An 18,819-nucleotide genomic window follows, 5' to 3' on the forward strand; every position below is an offset into this window, starting at 1 on the left:
GTGACACAATACCCAAGGCGCTCTGCTGCCGAACACGAGGTTGCAGGATCGGATCTCTCGGCCACGTTTTGATGGGGGAGAAATGTGAAAGTGGCCGTGAGCTGGGTGGTGCCAGAGCACATTAATGAAAAAAAATGAAAATGAGAATTTGTTTTGAGGGTAGGAAATGCCACAGTAACTGCTTTATCTCTAGGCGGACACCCCAACAATATCCTGCGTGAAGAGGTCAAAGTGAAAGTAAAAGAATAAAGAGAGAGAAAGAGGTGTCATAGTAGGGGAGGCGGAATAATTTCGACCACCCGGCGATCTTTAATATGCACTGACACCGCACACCACATGGGCGCCCTTTTGGCATTTCGCCTCCTAGAAACGCTGCTGCCGCAGCCGGGGTTCAACATTAATGAAACCCACGGGGTTAAAATTGATCCGAAGCCCTTAAATACGGCGACTCTCATAACCGACTTGCAGCTTCAGGACTTTAAACTACGCCTCTCATGCAAAGCAAAGACCTCTCGTCATCACAATAATTATGATAGCAATAGCCATCAGCCTAACTACGTTTACTGTAGAACATTATCCTCTCCAATTGCACTGACCATGAATTGCTATTTCCCATGGTGGCTGCGGCTACCTTTCTAATGTCATCGCAAACGCCCTAATCTGGAAGCACCAGCTGACTCTATGCTGTCCCTTTCCTTATCTCTGAATCCGAAATTTACCCTGTTACCCTAAGGAACCATCGATAGCCTTCGCTTCGCATTACATGGGTTTCTTAATGGTTTCAGCTATTGGGTATCATTTAGTCGCGTTTATTCCCTAAACTACCTTGCCTTCTTCCAGACTCTTAACGTTACGATACTTGTCTCTCCCAACGAACTCCAAATATTTATATTACTCACTTCTGACGGATGCGTTCGCCGAGAAAGTTTTCAACCTGGTCATTCTATCTGTTTCTGTAATGTAGGTCGTCTTGTAATCCTGTATGTAGTGTCAACGAGTGGCTATTTCTTGGTGAGTACTGCTGTCATAGCATATAGGTTTATACGTGCCATCATTGCCGTTGTTCCTGGTATTTGTCGAACTCTAGCTCTCTACCTGCAAGTTCACTTTGCTTCTTGAATGATTTTTCAGAAGCCCAACTCTTTCAGGGTCTCTTACTTGTTTACTTATTGAATTTTCTTTTCACCCTGCATATTCTTTTGTTTTAGTTCTGACACAGATGGGAAGTGCTACTTGTACAAAACACAGAGCTGTAATTGCAGATCTGACATAATATAAATTGTGTCGACAGATCCTCCTTTCCCTTCCACAGGGCACCAAAATCTTGCATCATGAGAGCAATTTTATATAGTGTGGAGGCGTGCATAGCATTTAGCGAGAAAGTGTTAGTAGATTACCGTGGCGGCGGATTCTCAGTTTTGGCGGAAAAGAGAAGTTGCTTCATTATTTGGTAGTGCTTGTGCCATAAAAGTCTAAAACGCATTAAAAAGCTGTGGCGCAGTCCGCGCTACTACGGCTTCGCTTCTTGAAAAGGCAGCATACAGATCTTCAGGTCTGCGCTCCTCGTAAGGTTGAGGCTATTCCTGGCTACTAGTCAGATTTACCTTGTGACTGCTGCGATAATTTGTGTGCCGTATGTGAACTTTTAATTTTAAAAATTCGTACCCATCGCGGAATCAGAAAGAGAAGAGTCGGCGCTGAACTGAAACCGTCGGTCAGGGCGCCGACTACATGAGAGCTATGGAATCAAGTGGTACCACTCGCTGTCAGACTGGCTGATAGGCATGCTGGTGGCTTCACTGTAATGCGTCGTCTCTAAGCGTAAAAGAGCCTAATACATAAATTCTACCCTATCATGCAAGCACGTTTATACGTGCGCTAGCTCTTTACTCACCGCCTTTTTCGTATTATTCGATGAGGGTGACATTAGGTAAAGAAAGCGGAACATGACGAAGGGCATAACGAGACGTAGGTGGAATGTGATGGCATTTCTATAAATGCATGTTTGAGCAAGCAAAACGAAGGTGCGAAATGCGATTGAGAATTTCTGAGCGCGAATTATATGGTTGAATAGAGAAACTACGAAAGCAATCACACAAATTTAACAATTTCACCGGGCGAACGCCTCTCTGTCCTAAATGCCCAACAATTTTTATCGCAAATTGAAACTTAGAACAAACGTAATGATTATTCTGTCCCCATTCCGCCATCGAACTTACAATTTAGTTTTTTTTGTTGAAACGCTATTATTTTGTTTGTGCACAATATTGCATGCAATATCAGCGTTCCACTAAGTATGCATTTTCTTTCCCATTTTCAAACACGCGCAGAATCAATGGGTCTGCGGCGACAGCTGGAAGATGTACGCGGTTCACACCGCATATTTTACAGGCTCCATAGTCTCCTACTTACTGACGGGATTCCTTGCTGACAGGTAAACGCGCTCGTTATTTCGTTCCCACGCTTTGTGCTGATTTTACCTTTTTCTAGGCCGAAAAGTATACCTTTTTTGTAGTTTGAAACAGTGAATTTTTTTATATTCTGGTTGTTTTAAATTCCAGGATAGGCAGGAAGAAGACAGTGATACTGGTCATCCTCATCGGTGCCACTGGAAACTTGTTAGGAACATTCTTTCCCACTTTCTCGACATTCCCCATATGGAGATTCCTGACTTCTATGGGATCCGACACAGTATGCACCACAATCTACGTCATCGGTGAGCAATGATACCGAAGTTTAGGTCCGCGCATATGTGCGCTAATGGAATGCTTTCGCGAAAGTTGTCTCTTCACACCTGTTACCTTTCTGAATTTCGCTTTGTGCGTCATTGGAAGAGTCGTCACTGAGAACTTCAAGATGAGCACCCTTTGTGTACGCCGCACGAAACGATCATTGACATGACCAGAGTCTAACACAAGTGCAGTCTTGAAGGATTTTATTCGCGGTTCTCAGAACACTCTTTGTGCGCACGGTGCAGCCCTGGAGTACACGGTGAAAGAGCGGCGCACACTGGTGGCCTTCCTGTGGGCGATCAACTGGTCCGTGCTGGCCACCGCGCTACCTTGGTACACCTATCTCATCCAGAGCTGGCGGGGCCTCCTTATCACCAACACGGTTATTGACGCTGTCCTGCTTGTCTCTCTCTGGTAGGCACCGACAAACGCCTTTTATTGGCCCTCAAAAGGACGTTAAACCATCGCTGATACGACTCATACGGGTTGTGCAACCACCGACATGGCCATTGAGTCAACCTGTTTTCGTAGCTCGGTATCAAGTATACGGAAAGGCAGGTCATATTTTATTCTGTCGCCACGTAATTGCACTGCATTGTTAACGCACGTAGTATACCGCAGTACTATTTGCAATCTTTGCGTACTATCAAGAAAGCTCACGCATCAGTAGTTTACGCACGATACAGTGTTGTTAATTTGATATCTCTGGACGCGCACCAATGCACTGCAAAGCCCGGTGAACAAAAAAGAAAAAAAAATCGTATTTCAGCTTTGTAGTTATGGTTTTTATTTTTCTTTATGTACCAGCCCATCCCACGACAATCGCGCACAATTTTTTCGCAGTCAACCCCACTCCCCAACTCGGTCACCTCAGTGAAACTTGCTGTATTCCTAGCGACAAGCATCACGGTTCGGTGAAACCTTAAATTTTTACTTCGAGGGTCATGAACCTTCATGGGCATCAAAAAAATTGCCGCTGGTGCGCTAATCTGGTTCCTAGTGAAGCTCTGAAACGTGTATAATTTTTCATAGCCTTTCGACATCATGAAACCGTGCCCAAAGCAGATCATCGTTTCGTTCATTATCGTAACTTCACTAAAGTTGTTCAGCCTGACAGTCATACAGCTCTTGAGGAGTTGGTAGAGATCTTGTTTTGTGTACTCTATAATTTACCGCCCTTTTTTCCCGTTCGACTCAAGCTATGAGGGATAACGTAGGGAAGGGATACGTGTAATTTCGACCACCTGGGGTTCTAGTGCACTGCCATCGCACAGTACACGGCCTCTAGCATTTCGCCTCCATCGAAATGCGACCGCCGCGACCGGGATCAAACCCGCATCTTTCCGGTTGTGGCTAAGTCGTTTCACTGTGAATATATGGACATACCAACGTTACGTTCCCGCCCACTCCACATTGCCCTTTAGTTAAAGAGGGAAGCTTAAATAAATAAGGGAACAAAATTTGTGTCTTCAGGCCACGGGGTTTGCTTTCAGACGTGTAGTGAGTAATTCAAGCCACCCGTCAGGTTGCAAACTTATGCAAGGCGAGATGAACTATTGTGACAATGCGTCTCATAAAGCAGACCGTGTGGCGGAAGACTTTTAACCAGAACTGTACGCACCCTAGCCTCTACCTTACCCTCAATGATGGCTTATTTGAGGCGTACACTTCCCGTGTTGCGTCGTTCTTAGCACCCTACTTTCTTGCGTCACCGACAACACAGGTGGCTACCAGAGTCTTCAGGGTGGCTGCTCTCCGTTGGCAAAAACAAGAAAGCACTGGAGACATTCCAGAAAATTGCTCGCTTCAACGGAAAGACAGTCACCGAGGAGCGACTCAACGAACTATTACAGGTGAAAATTGTCCTATTGTGGACACGCATTTGCGCATTCGGGCAACCACCAATCTCTGACAAAAAAAAAGTATTTTTGGCACAGCAAATTTACTTGTGTGAAATGGAAATTGGCACAACGGCGTTTCACTTTCTTAGCCCCAGGGGTGTGTATTGCGTTAAGCTAAGTTATTCCGGCGGAAAACCTAATTTCGAAACGAGTTGATTGTGTGTGACTTCTGAGAACAGCATGTCCTTAGTCCTGTTAAAATAGCTTCGCCGAAAACGTGTCTTTCCGCTCAGGAAGAAATGTCACCAAACTTAATTTTTTTATTCTAGAACCCCATCATAAGTACAGCATGAGTCAGCAAGTCAACTGATGGCTTGTTTGTTTGCCACTTGTGAATTTCGGTTCTTTTTCGTATTTCTTATTTAGATATGATTGAGGAGTTGTCAGCATATCCTGTCGGAGCCTGCTATTGATGGAAGCGATGCCCAAATTTCCGTCAAGGCTTAGCTGGAAATACGACAGGCTAACAATGAAATACGCGCTTGTAATTCCTTGCCTGTTTCCTTTTTTTTTCTTCCCTTTATGGCAGTCGTTAGAGCAAACCGCTAAAGATAAGGAACACAGCGTATATGGGTTCGTAGACTTCGTGCCACATGGATAAATCTCGACAGTTTTGTTAGTGCAACTTAGAAGAACATTAACTTTGTTTTCCTACCATTCCTGAGGTAACTTTTATTCTTAGCCATACTGTGCATGGGTCTAAAGATAGCCTTCGTTATCAGCCCGAGGTTGGCGCCATCGCAGTCATAGCGCGCAGGAAAGACGATTCCTTCTGCTGTTTACGGAATGCTGTCGTGAGCACGAGTTGACTGCTACGTGATCCCAGAGGTTTACGATGGCGCTTCTGACCCTTAGGATCCGGCAACCAAGGACCCCCAGGGCAATGCACCAAAACAAAAGACAGGGTTCTGGAAGACCACGCTTGCCGTCGTCAAGTATCCCAGGCTACGCAGGATAGTAATCCTATCTTATCTGGGCTGGTAAGTGAGCTAAAGCTTGCTGTATATGCTTGGCACTACCTTTCCAGGTCACCGTCGTGCGTCTGAGAAAAATATACTGCTGAGTAGGGTTCCAAGTTGAAGAAAGTTTTCCGAAACGTTTCATGTTTAAAAGAGAGTTAGTTGCCAAAGCGAGAAGGCTTCAGTAGATGTGCCGAAATGACAGATCAAGTCAACATGCATATTGCCGCACAATCTAATTCAGCAGCATCTACGCGCCTCTCAGTTCCTTGTTTGTGTGAGGTTCGTGCCATACGGCCCTCACCACGCCTCGGATGCGAAAAACAGCCTGTGCTTCACTTCAAATGTGTCCGATGCGTTTTTCTTGTTGCTGCAAGAGAGCGTCTATCTTTAAGAATGTAAATCAAATGCATGCTACGTGCATTTGATTGGTGGAGCTCATCTCAAACAAATGAATATTTGTTACTAACATTTGGGTTCACGGAGCCATACAACTATATATGAAAGAAAACTATACAGCTTCTGAAACATTCAGATTGCCGATTTATTGGTACTTACCTGGTCGAGCACAAAATTCTTGTACTGCGAAGATTTAAGAAAGATGTACCCAGCTTTAAACTGTAGCGGTACGACTGAGCTAAAGCCAAGGTTAATCTTAATAGTAAAAAAAATTGTCTTGTTCCTTCACGAATAAAGTTTAAGCAATGTGCGTAACTTTCCGTCGTGGCTGTATGGCTACGAAGGCATGGCACTCAGGTTGACGTTAGCATTGATTTCCTTAAGTTTTTGAAGATCTGCCTGGGGCAGACCCTAGCTCGTCTTTAGATAAGCATTCCTTTATCGCCAGTACGAGTTGGAGTTTAACATTACAGCACATCTGTCTTCCTTTCCATGACATCTTAAGAATCAGCGGAGGAAACCTCGCGCTGCTACAGCCAAAACATTTTCAGCATCGCCCTCTATTCCTTTCGCTGTCAGGATGTAAAATAAGTAAAAAGAAATAGTAATCACCCCTGACTCAACGTAAGGACAAACAGGGATCAGCGTATAAGGCTATAGTGCCACTCTACTTCGGCGCTGACACCTCAATAAAAAAGCGAGCGACAGGCAATATCTCCGATGCGCTATCATGGACGACTCTATAAGGTCCCCTGTCAAGGATATTTTGTTTTCTTTTAAGATATGATCCAGAAAAGCAGTAGCCGCTGCCCTATGATGCTGCTGTGAGAGACCAGATTCAGATTAAAGTCTTCAGGCAGTCTTTAAAGCTTAATTTGATGCGCTTAACCAAGATATTTTCATACGATTTGCCGGGGGCACCAATTTTCAAGTCTCCAACATGGGAAAGACCGTCTTCCTAACTTAGCGTAGCAAAATCAACGCGCCATATTACTACATTCCATTAAATTGGACAACATTGTATACAGTGCTCGCCTGCGGAACAATACGGTGAATTCATGTCAACATGGAGTCGCTTGCGGGATCGTGCATTTACGGCGCATTAGAATACAACATCCAAATTCAAAACATCCAGCACATGTCAGGTGTGAACGCGGGCGGCTGATGACGCATCCGCTGAATGTCCCGTGCCCCCCTTTGTGCAGCTTCATCGTGTGCCTGTGCTACAACTCTAACGCGCTGGGACTGGGTCGCTTGGGTCTGAACCTCTACGCCATATATTCCATTGCCATCGCCTTCGAGTTGCCCGTCAACATCCTGTGCATCACAGCTTTGGACATCCTTGGCCGGCGTTGGCCCAACGCCGGCTTCATGTTGCTGGGAGGGGTTGTGTGTCTCCTCATGGCCATCATGCGAACTGGTACGGGGACATTTGGTGTTTTTGTGCTTAATGCAGAGGTGGTAACGGTTGCAATAAGAGTGTGCGTGCGGTCGAGGTCAGCATGTTAGCGCGGTGCCCTCACTGCTCTACAGAGGCAGCAGTACATCTCAGGTGGTTCTCTAGGAAGGCAGTAGCTTAATCGTGATCTTGTCATGACCACCTCTTTCCATCTGTACTTATTGTTTTCTGCCCCAGCCTTTCATGTGAAAGGTAGAAAACGGCCTAGCAGCCCCGTATACTGCGCTTTTGGAGTAGTGGAGGGTGTCATGAGGAAAGGGAAGGCACAGTAAATGTCTCACGGTTAGGGAACCCCCAAAACACGATGTGACGGAAGGAATTAACGAGGAGTTGAAAGGCGAGAGAAAAAGTAATCGTATTGGAGATCTCCAGATTAGTTTCGGCCACGTGGAATTCTTTAACATGGACTGAGTGGCATTTGGCCGCCTCGAAGGTGTTAAACGAAGGTTTAATATGTCAGTGACTAGCTATTATTTCAAGGCTGCAGTGTAACACTGTAGTGGATAAGCTGACCAACATAACGAGAGAAACCTATGCTCAAATTGCTTATGGTTAACATAACATGCCCCGCTTTGGCATGTAGGAGGACCGCTGTCACTCACGTTTAAAATCACTGCTCATGAAAAAGATTTTTTAAACCGTCTTCTTCTGCAACGACATTAGATAAAATCGGCATGCTGCAGATTATGTTATCAAACAATATAAAGGAGAAGCCATCTCGGTCTGTGCTGGTGTCCATTATAATTTTAAAGGGATGACAGCGCGAGGCGCCGCAGGCTTCTTCCACGAATACAGCAAATCCTTCGCGGCTCGACTGCTTGACCCCGCGCTCCAGATGCACAACTTGGATTTTAATGACTGAAAGCGCGGAGTGGAATTAAAGTAATTGTCGAAAAAAGCGTTGTTGTTAAAAAAAATTGAGTTGCTTTGGCGCGCGACTACTCCTGTGTTACTGAAAAAGAGGCTTTGCTTGTCCAAAATTAATTGGCATTCTATATCAACTTTTGCTTGCCTACATGCAGATAACCAGACATGGACGCTACTGATAGGCGTCATCTCAATGATGTCGTTTGCCGGAGGCTACAACATCACCTTCCAAACTTCGTCCGAACTCTTTCCCACTGTCATCCGAGGCCGCGTGCTCTTCCTGCAGCGTCTCATGGGTGACATCGGCAGCCTTCTCGGAGCCCAAGTCGCATCTCTGGTACGTATCTCGCTAGCGCATAAAGTCTGGCTCAGCTAGTGTGATGTTATTTACTGCCGTATGAACTGTGGGCACAATAAAATTGCAGGAATAGATGCGATTCAGGAGAAAAAAATGAAAGGATGAACTTTTCAAGGGAAAAAAAGGAAATGTTTTGGCTAACTGGCGACTGAATAGACGCCACGAACGAAAGCTTGCTTGCCCAGGGTCGCTGACTCCTTGAGAGGTTCTGTCGAACACTGAAGAGTCATCGTTAGTCGTGCAGGTATTAGATCACTTCTTCCTGCGAACACAGTCCAAGTACTAGGCTACAAAAAGTTTTATCAAGTGCGCCTTAGATCGACAGATCAGTTTCCAAAAATTTCACATCCTTTTCAGCCCTGAATAAAAATTCGGTTGGTTAGTGCCAGTAAAAATACATCTCTTAAGTCTTGGTTTTCCCTTTTTCGCCTCCAAAAATTTAGCATTCGGAGGCTGGTCAGTGCTGCGGGTTCTTATGCCTTCACGGGAATACAGCATGGTCTTATGACGCATATTATAGTTAAATACATGCTCGATAGAATTCATGTTTAAATAATAATTACAACAGTCTCACGATGAAGTGCGGGAAACTGGGGCTATTTGGCCTCTAGGAGCGGGATGCTGATTTATACAAGTCAACCAACTTGGAAAGGATGCCCGAGGTCTCCCACTGCTATATAGCTGTTGCAAAGGTGGCTAAGCTTGAGCGGTGGTACTCCACGACTTGCAATGGCCCTTGGGCTACATAATTGATTCGTTCAAAGAAATCTTCCTAAAAGACGGGCGTGAATATATAAGCGGTGTCTGATGAGGATAGACGCAGACGTCGCCAAAAACAGAGCTTTGTTAATCGATGAAACTCCGCAAATTTCAAGTACCCGTAGGGACCCACACTCCATTTCACCGTACTACAAGTGGTGACGCTTACAAATGCCGTCCCTTAAAGCACAGGTGTCGCCTTTTGCTTTCAAGCCCAGCAAGTTCATTGCCTGCACATCGTAAATTGTTCGCAAGTAAGAATAACTCTCGAAATGTGCTAACACAAGATATACTACTGTGGCCTGGTGTAGCTCTTTCCTTTTCATTAGACTGCTGTAGAAATAGCATGTTGTGCGCCAACAAGAATAAAGAAGACCGCAGAAGTGCCGCAGCATGCGTAGTCGGGCTAAGTAGGATGGGCGGACTCTGTCACATCACGCTTGACGGCACAAAATATCAATTGATTCGTACACCTGCTAGTTTCCCCAACGAGTAACACATTGTTTGATCCGCATCCTTTCCCCACCAGCGCGAACAGTTCAGCATGCCAAGGAAGACAACGAAATTGAGCAGTGATTTCTCAGGCTGTAACCATTCGCTTATTAATGCGAAAGCATTACTATAGGCTATGTCGGCACCGGAATTGTCCGCAAAATGTGCCCGCAAAACATGGAAGCAAGAGTGGTGTGGTGATGTATATAAAGTCAGTCATTAAACAATATCGAGTGAGAGTCATTAACATTAGTCATTAAATAATGGCCCAAATAGCAGTGATAATTGGCCACACTACTTAATTGCACTTATTATGGCCCAAGTTGATTGCATTAAGGTTAGGGTAATCAACGGAAGTTATTAATGAAGCTAATCAATGAGGGTGATTAATGAGGCTAATTAGTGAGACCACCTGACGTCATATAGGGTGTGACGTCACGCCTACAATCAATTAGAGTAAAACAAAAAACAAATCCTTGAATGTGGGCGTCTGAGAAGGAGGATGATTTGCAGGTTTTGAAATAGGTCTAGAACATTCCATATGACGTCATATGGACAGGAGCCACCAAAGTCCACTAGGAGCCACCAACGTCGCGGCAGACACTAATGCTTTCGCATTTCCAGTCTCGACAGTGTCTCCTAAGTTTTTTTTTAGGGTTTTGCGAAGCTGCTTACACCCTTGAACCATATTTAAAGTGGAAAAAAAAGATAGTATATTTGCTGTACAGATATAGAACCAATACTCACTCATCAACTCTCATTGCGTTGTGCGCTTGTCTTCACCCTTTTACCCGCTTCCCTCTGTGTGAATCCCGCCAAAAATGTCCTTGTCTATTGCAGACCGAATACGACAAGTACTTGCCCATGCTGGTGATGGGCATCCTCAGCCTCATCGCGGCCGCGCTGCTCTTCATGCTGCCCGAGACCCTTAACCAAGCACTGCCGCAGACCATCGAGGACGGGGAGAACTTCGCCCGGGGCCAGTCGTTTTTCTTCTGCCCGCTCGTGGCCTCCCGGAGGAGCCGTCGCAAGGCGCGCCTCAGCCAAACGGAATCGAACGGAGTGGTACGCAGCAAGAACGCTTTTGTGCCCATCGCTTTTAAAAAGCAACACTGTTCTTCTCTCTGTTTCTTTTTTTCAAGTAATGAAGGCCATGAAAGTGAAATAGCCTGCATCATGAAATTGAGGTGGAATGCATTGGACGGGTATGTTTAGGTTAGGGTTAGCAGCTTCCCAAAATTACTGAAGAGTTTAGCACGCACTAGTGATACATTGCCAATGTTCACCTAGGGTGCAGGAACTTTAACGCTAATAAAAAGGCTTCACGTTAAATTACAGATGACGCAGCCATCTTGGAAAGGTATGTGACAGGGGTAACTTGAAGAGATGGGAATTAGGGAACGAATGCGAGTTTATGGTATGCTACCTAGAATAAAGAAGAAAAATGGACTTTAGCAGAGTATACAATGCGAAGAGCAGATAACCGATGGTCCCTTCGGTATTAGGTAAGGGAGTGGATTCTAAGAGAAGGTAATCATATGAGGTAGCGTCAGGGATGCAGTTAAGATTAGAACGTTTACAGGGGTGTGGTGGTGGCTGCTGCCACAGGACACTGTTAATAGAAGGTCGTTGCAAGACAGTTATTTGAGAGACGTGTTTGTCTCTCAGTGGACCTAAGGAGGTTTATGATGATGGCGATGATGATGACGACGAGACGGAGGAGGAAGGTGCGAAAGGAGCTTTCTTCGGGCGCTAAACGCTCTAGTATGTCTAAACCTTAAAGCTCCTGCGCTAACCCTGCTGGCCAAAGACAATGTCGCTGAAATTAGCTTGAGCCACAATGATATATTCGGCGTGGGGTGGCTAAGGTAGATTTATGCGCAAAACTTTGAAAAAGTGGTCCTATCCGCGCAAGGCATTAGGTGTTCTTTCCTCACCGAAATAAAAGTGATGGTCAGTGCGACTTTTCCATTATAAATTTATCGCTTAGAGAGGACATGTAGTTCCACAAATTCCCCCTGAGGACAGTGTGTTTTCAGAACGCTCCATTCGTTACCATATGGCCTAGGTAGCCCCGAAAGCTGCTACACTGATAGGAGCGAGAAATGGTATGTGGAACAACTATTGCTGTCACTCGGTTGCCCCAGGGAGTGTGACGGAGGAGCCTGGGAGTTTCTTTTTCTGATAGGTTAATTAGGACGTCACGTTCTACAAGCACCCTTTGGGCATCGCTGCAGCTGTCACATTCTTAACACACATTTAAAAGCATAAGAAAATAATGCTGGAAACTTCGCTGCAGCATTCAGCTCTACCCTGTGCTGAGTCATCCGCAGCTACAATGCGTACAATTCATTATAAACGACGAACAACCAAGCTACCCTCGTTGCCCCCGACCAAATTTGCAACTTCAATATAACCACTGATGCGTAGCTGGAATGACAGCAAACGACGTATCTGCGGTTATGTATCGCAGTTTTTTCATGACTCACGTGACCTAACACACTTTACACGACGCAGCTATCGTTCGTTTCATGAAACCAAAAGAGTATGAGAGAAGAAATTCAATTATAAGTTATTTATCGGTCGTAGGCGAATGCCTCGTGGTGAATCATGTATACTAATGTCTAGCACATCATTCGGAAGAGAAACACGCAAGTGAAATTAGGTCTCTGTAGTCTTTTACAGCTCAATGAATTGCGAAAAACACGAGGTTTATTTGTCATTACCGCAAGGTCATGTGCGGGGCCGCGCGATTCGGTATATATGCCGGTTTACAGAGCATTATACGTAATGAGCGTCATGCTGTACACATGCAAAAGAGTAAGCGACCAACTGTTGCGAAGTGTCAAATACGATTAACCGCAGCAACGATAATTAGTCATTGTTGTATATCCCTAGGTATTAGTGAAAATTGATTTGTGCATTATAAAAACGTAACGTGGGACACCGTACTAGTGCTATGACTATACGGTACATTGAAGTTCACGGTGTGCCATTTTTTAACTTAGGCTCACTCTATGACTCGTTCACATTAGCTGCCATTACGTGCTAATTTTTGTGATTTTTATTCACAGATGTCATACAAATTTCCTTTTCTCAATGTTTTTCTCATTCAGCTACGAGCAAGCACCAACTTCATTTGTCTCATGAGGACGACTTGATCGTAACTGCGCACCGCAGCGGTGGTCAAGTGGTTGAGCATGCGCCTCGCATGCGGGAGGTGCGGGGTTCGATCCCCAGCGCCGCCGAATACCCACCTGTAATACAAGGGGTACAAACTTTCCCTTGGCCTGGGGCTCGGCTTATCTGGGGTGAAACGTTTGGAAAATGGGTCTTAGACCCTCCTTTGAGTGCTCGAAAACGCCTTGTGTTGGAGCTTTTTGGCCATAGATGCCCTCTCACCATAAAAATTTATTATCATCATTGATCGTAACTGTAGAACCCCATTTTAACGCGACAGCTTTAAAGGTCCTGTTCGGCGGAAACCAAGGCGTCGGCGTGACTGGAAAATCCTGATTGGTCGAGAGCATAGTGACGTAGAAAAGCGGGATCGGCTGTCATATATTGTGTCGGGAGCCGGGAACGCTGTACCCCTGCACCACCGATGAACGTTCGTTTGTTCAGTGGGATAAATGGAGACCTCGTACGAGCATCTAACTACACACAGTAGGCGAATTGCATTATAGAAACAATTAGTTAATAATGATTAGCGTCCTCATTTAATTTCTACAATGATGTGTAATAAAGCAGCATGGGATGGCAACAAGCGTGTCGATGTCTGCGAAATGGGGCACCAGGGGGCCCCCAAATGAACAAAGGGACCCTTTAACGCTACCGCGTCACACTAATAAAGTTGCGGCATGCCTGGGATATTTAAGCACGCCGCTTCACGAATAGTGTCCAGCAAGGTTTTTTTAAATGCGCTTTGTAGAAGCTTAGTTATCTGTTGCTAAAATTTGAATTTCAGCGTCTCCGCGCCTTTCCCTCTCCTCTCGTCACTTTTTGCACGCTGGAAGGTAGGCGCTCCTTCGCCGACCCCCTCTCTGGGAGCGGAGCTTCCCGAACCGCCGGAGCTAAGCGGTTTATTGGCCGCGGCCACGGTAGCTGCCTGATGTCTGCAAGAATCTAACCAATGGCCACCTATCACCTTGTCTACGCAGATGCGGGGTATGGAGGAGGGTGCGAGCGTGAAAAAGTCGCCGGGAAGAACTCGCCAACTTTGACGCGTGATTGTGGGTCGTCTGCTGCGTGTAGAAGAGTATTATTTGGCTCTGGTTTTCTTGCCAACGCAGTGCAGTGATTAGGCGAGTTGATGTGCTCTCCTCGGAAGGCGTTTCAGAGCCCCTTTAAGGTTAACTCAAGTGTCCACCAAACTTTCTAGCCTGTATTTTCCCCACTTGTGCCCAAAACATCACGTCTGTGTGAATGTCTTTCTTTAGACTTAGTAACAAAGATTCCTAGCATGACATGTTAAAGCAAGTTACTCTACGGGACGCAAAAATATGAACTGCCTCATTTTCATTAATCCCTCCACTTTTTTCTTCTTCTACAGGATGCGAAATCATCGCCGACCAACAGCGTACTCCAAGAACGCTTGTGAAGTTATAGATACCAAAACAGTCATCTAAAACCAAACCACCAGGATGAAGCGTACGGAACGGGGACTCATTTCTAAGTTATGTGATGTCACCAATTTCCAGAGACGATTTTCATTCCATGGTTGATGTTGGGGCTCCCAGCTGAGTGCTTCCAAGCGCCGTTAAGCTGACGGACGTTACCCGACGCGCCACCTCTGGCAACAACGTTCAGTTGGATCACCGGTCACACCGCTATCACCGATTTGACCGCTGTGCTGTTTCTGCTGTCGTGCGCCAAGACATTTGGCATCTAAAGAAAATTCCACCGGAAACCAAGGACGCATCCGAAGGATGTGCGAAAATTAAGCCATGTGGTTGTATACACAACGTTTCTATCGGGTTACCAAATGAAACTCGATCACACATATTTACAATGATGACGTTATCTGGTTTTTCTCTCTTGGTCACCCAAAGCTCCAGCATGAGGAGCCCTCCAGTGCACTCTACATTCAACATTCTTCTCCTCTAAGAACCAATAACTGAAAATTTCGTCCTCCGCGCCGGCAACGCTGGTCTATGCTTCCCTACATCAGTGAAACTACATTTCGAGAGTAGCACTGCAGCTTCATGGCCGCCCGTGAAAGAAAATCGTTTTCTTTGGAAGCCTATACCGTGAGAGGTGCTGCCGGACAGTATCTCCGGAATCTGTGCGCCTTCCCACAGCGGCCTGCCATGAGTCTTCTCACGCCGAACAATGCGAGGGCTTCTCAGTGGATAAATGTATCGTGTTATGTGTATACATTGCACTTGCTAGAAGACAATGAATCTCTGTGTAGTCGTATTGGGGCTTTGGTTTATGGTTTATGGTTTATGGTGGTTTAACAACCCAAAGCGACTCAGGCTATGAGAGACGCCGTAGTGAAGGGCTCCGGAAATTCCTAACACCCGGGGTTATTTAGCTTGCACTGACATCGCACAGTACACGGGCCTCTAGCATTTTGCCTTCATCGAAATGCGGCCGCCGCGGCCGGGATCGAGCCCGCGTCTTTCGGTTCAGCAGCCGAGCTCCATAGCCACTTAGCCACCGCGGCGGCCCTTATTGGGGGTTTCATCAAGATTACTAAACGGCTGTGACTTGCTGTGCGGTGCTTTCAGCAGCGTGCTGTCTTGTGTATTGAGAAGCATGATTTACGGCATGGGAGTTGTTAGCAGAACAAAGCGTCCATTATATCTTCGAAGGACAGCAGCGCCGCGCGGCTGCTATGTAGCTACTCTGCCACTTAAGCATGGAGCTTTTACTTTACTGAAGGTTATAGCTGCTAGCTCACGGGAACATGCTGCAGGTTCTCATTTGCACCTTCTGTCCCGTGACAGAGTACATCCTACGAGGGTACTTCAATAAAAGATTACATCTGTTGTAATTTAGTTCGTGGTTCGTTTAAAAGCAGATGCTGCAGATGACTGTAGACCGGACGACTTTTCTTGGCATTAAAGGGAAGTCTGTACGAGCCCAATGCGCTGGAGTCCAAAGCCTGCTCTTGCTGCTGTTGTCATGCGCTTACGGGCCAAACCAGTGAGGCCTAGAATCTAACGGCTCACGCTCGTTGCTCTCCCTTCGTTGGAAACAAAGCTCGACCGACGGTGAAACAATACATCACCGTCTCTCTGCGCTTTCGACATCATTCAAACCAACACCTGAAAGGTGCTTAGAGGAAGGAAGGATCTTAGGGCAGCCTTCCTAACACGTGCCCTAGATTGTGTTGCTATGTTTTCTAAGATTTTTTCTCTGTCTTGAATATCTCTCCTCTCCGTGTAATGTCTGAAACCTGTCGGTTCCTTCAATCCTTCCCTCACAGCGCAGTCGAGGTGTGCGCCGAAATTGAAACAGTCCATTCCTCATCAGCAATTTTCTATTTTTCAAGTGCCGCCCGAACTTTCCCCGGATTTTGTAAGATTCTGTACTCACAGTGTGAACAAGGTGAATTTACGAGATACGGAATGTATATCACACGTATCTTACCGGTACTCACCTACAGGGCAGAAACATGGTGGGTAACGAAAAGGGTTCAGCTCAAGTTAAGGACAACGCAGCGAGCTATGGGAAGAAAAATGATACATGTAACGTGAAGAGACCGGAAGCGGGCAGAGTGGATAAGAGAACAAACGCGGGTTAATGACATCCTATTCGAAATCAAGAGGGAAAAATGGGCTTTGGCAGGGCATGTAATGCGAAGGCAAGATAGCCGCTCCTTAAGGGTAACGGAGTGGATTCCGAGAGAAGGCAAGCGTAGCAGGGGGCGGCAGAAAGTTAGGTGGGCGGATGAGATTAAGAAGTATGAGGGCATGCGGTAGCCGCAGCTGGCAAAGGATAGGGTTAATTGAAGAGGCCTTTGCCCTGCAGTGGGCGTAGTCAGGCTGATGATGATGATGGTGATGATGGTATGTAATGAATGAGGTCGTGGAATTCGGTAGGAGTTCTGATTAATTGAAAAAGTGTCCCTTCAAAGAACAACATCAACAGCGTGTTTCTGTTTATCTACTGCTGAGCTGCTTACGCGGGTTCTTCGAGAGACGGGCACACCATGCACTTACCTGTGGAGCGTCGAAAACTTTGCAGGCCTACGTGTTGAGAGGCAAACTAAACGGCCTGCCAGGTTTGCTTCGCGAAATTTATTGATGGCGGAATATTGTTAAACTGCATTTTTAGCGTGAAGCAAAATAGTGAACTCGCAATAAATAGGTCACTCGCAGTAATAAAGCAGTGAAAAATACTCATGTTACATCTTTTTTCACTTTTTAAGCCGAGAAAGGATTCAGGACTCAGAGCTCTCACACCCTCAGAATGATCAACCTACACTATAAGCAACACAAGAAAGCACAAAAAAATTATTGATAGCTAAGTTACATAACCGTCTACAAGACCACACTTCTTTCGCGGCACCGACGCGTGAGCATCACCGAAACGATATATTTATAAAGTATCCAGAGTAATAATAATAATAATTGGTTTTTGAGGAAAGGAAATGGCGCCGTATCTGTCTCATATATCGTTGGACACCTGAACCGCGCTGTAAGGGAAGGGATAAGGGAGGGAATGAAAGAAGAAAGGAAGGGAGGTGCCGTAGTGGAGGGCTCCGGAATTATTTCTACCACCTGGGGATCTTTAACGTGCACTGACATCGCACAGCACTCGGACGCCTTAGCATTTTTCCTCCATAAAAACGCAGCAGCCCCGGTCGGGTTCGAGCATATCCAGAGTTAATCCTTAAGTTTTTAGGACAACAAATTGAAAGTCCCACGCAAGCTGACGTTTTCCTCACAGCGCTCTGCGTCAAAGTAGTGCGCAGAGGCTTAACTCAATGTGTATAACTCATGGAGGAAGGAAAAGAACTGGACATGAACACTCTTCCAGCTCAACTTCCAGAGCGGGATTCTGTATGGTTGTTACGACTGTAAACAGATGGCGCTCCTCCCTTGTTATATCTCCGAACCCCGTTGCGGTTGCGATTTTGAATCTCACAGAAGTGTGATATTACTCGCTGACAATAAATGAAGCCAGCCGCTACTTTTTGCCTACTGAGCGCATACGCTAATCTCTTGTACTCATGCTGTGACACAATACGTCTGATGACTTTTTAAATCCTTACAAATTTTCGCTTTGAAGCACCGTGAGAGATACGTCGGTGCGGTCTCTGCAGGTGGATTGAACAGCAAGTCGGACATTATTTACGCCATAGAGGCCAATTAAAAGACGATTAGTTAACTGAAATTAACCAAGCAATTTCTGCATTTCTGGTTTTTCGACACAGTATTCGAAGGCAAGCCCAATTTTCGAATTTTCTGATCTGGCATCTCGGTTCGAAATATCGGAAGTGAAAAATGGGCGTTCCAAAGCATGTTGAGTTGGCTTTCCCGCATCGCGCATTCATGAAGCGGCCTTTTTAATGTTTGTAATAGAGCAAATACAGACGCAGTTCAGGAATTTTTTATGTAGAAGAATTAAACGTGAATTCGGCGACGATACCAACCGCGAAGCGATGCGATTTTATCAACGGGCAACGCGTAAAAGCCATAACAACGAACTTTCACAAAAATATTTTGACGCTCGATATTTCCGACCACAGTGCGACTGGGAAAATTTAAAAACTTGGCTCACCTTCGATGCTGATGGCCTTCAATTTCGCAATATAATCCTGTGCCTTCAAGCCAGTACTTTAAATTTGAGTACTATATGGTTCATTTCAGTTAACTTACATAATGTCGGCGTTGCTGTAAAATTCACCCCCACACACTACACTGATGTATACCTCTGAGTT

The 18,819-nt window shown here is 45.6% G+C and overlaps 1 protein-coding gene across 4 annotated transcripts in view; it reads left to right on the plus strand.

Annotated features, from left to right (window-relative positions):
• The window catches only part of LOC144125404 (organic anion transporter 3-like), a 36,728-nt gene extending 20,742 nt beyond the window's left edge, over positions 1-15,986 (plus strand). For all 4 annotated transcript variants that reach the window (XM_077658764.1, XM_077658762.1, XM_077658761.1 and 1 more), the window contains 9 exons: positions 2,331-2,434; positions 2,562-2,716; positions 2,978-3,146; positions 4,456-4,585; positions 5,489-5,613; positions 7,197-7,411; positions 8,473-8,654; positions 10,767-10,991; positions 14,479-15,986. In XM_077658764.1, the coding sequence (XP_077514890.1) occupies positions 2,331-2,434; positions 2,562-2,716; positions 2,978-3,146; positions 4,456-4,585; positions 5,489-5,613; positions 7,197-7,411; positions 8,473-8,654; positions 10,767-10,991; positions 14,479-14,526 (1,353 nt within the window). In that variant the 3' untranslated portion in view covers positions 14,527-15,986. The remainder of the gene's footprint in view (positions 1-2,330; positions 2,435-2,561; positions 2,717-2,977; positions 3,147-4,455; positions 4,586-5,488; positions 5,614-7,196; positions 7,412-8,472; positions 8,655-10,766; positions 10,992-14,478) is intronic.
• Positions 15,987-18,819: the final 2,833 nt, after the last annotated feature.

This window comes from Amblyomma americanum, chromosome 3 (genome assembly GCF_052857255.1).
Source record: "Amblyomma americanum isolate KBUSLIRL-KWMA chromosome 3, ASM5285725v1, whole genome shotgun sequence".
Classification (NCBI taxonomy): Eukaryota; Metazoa; Arthropoda; class Arachnida; order Ixodida; family Ixodidae; genus Amblyomma; species Amblyomma americanum.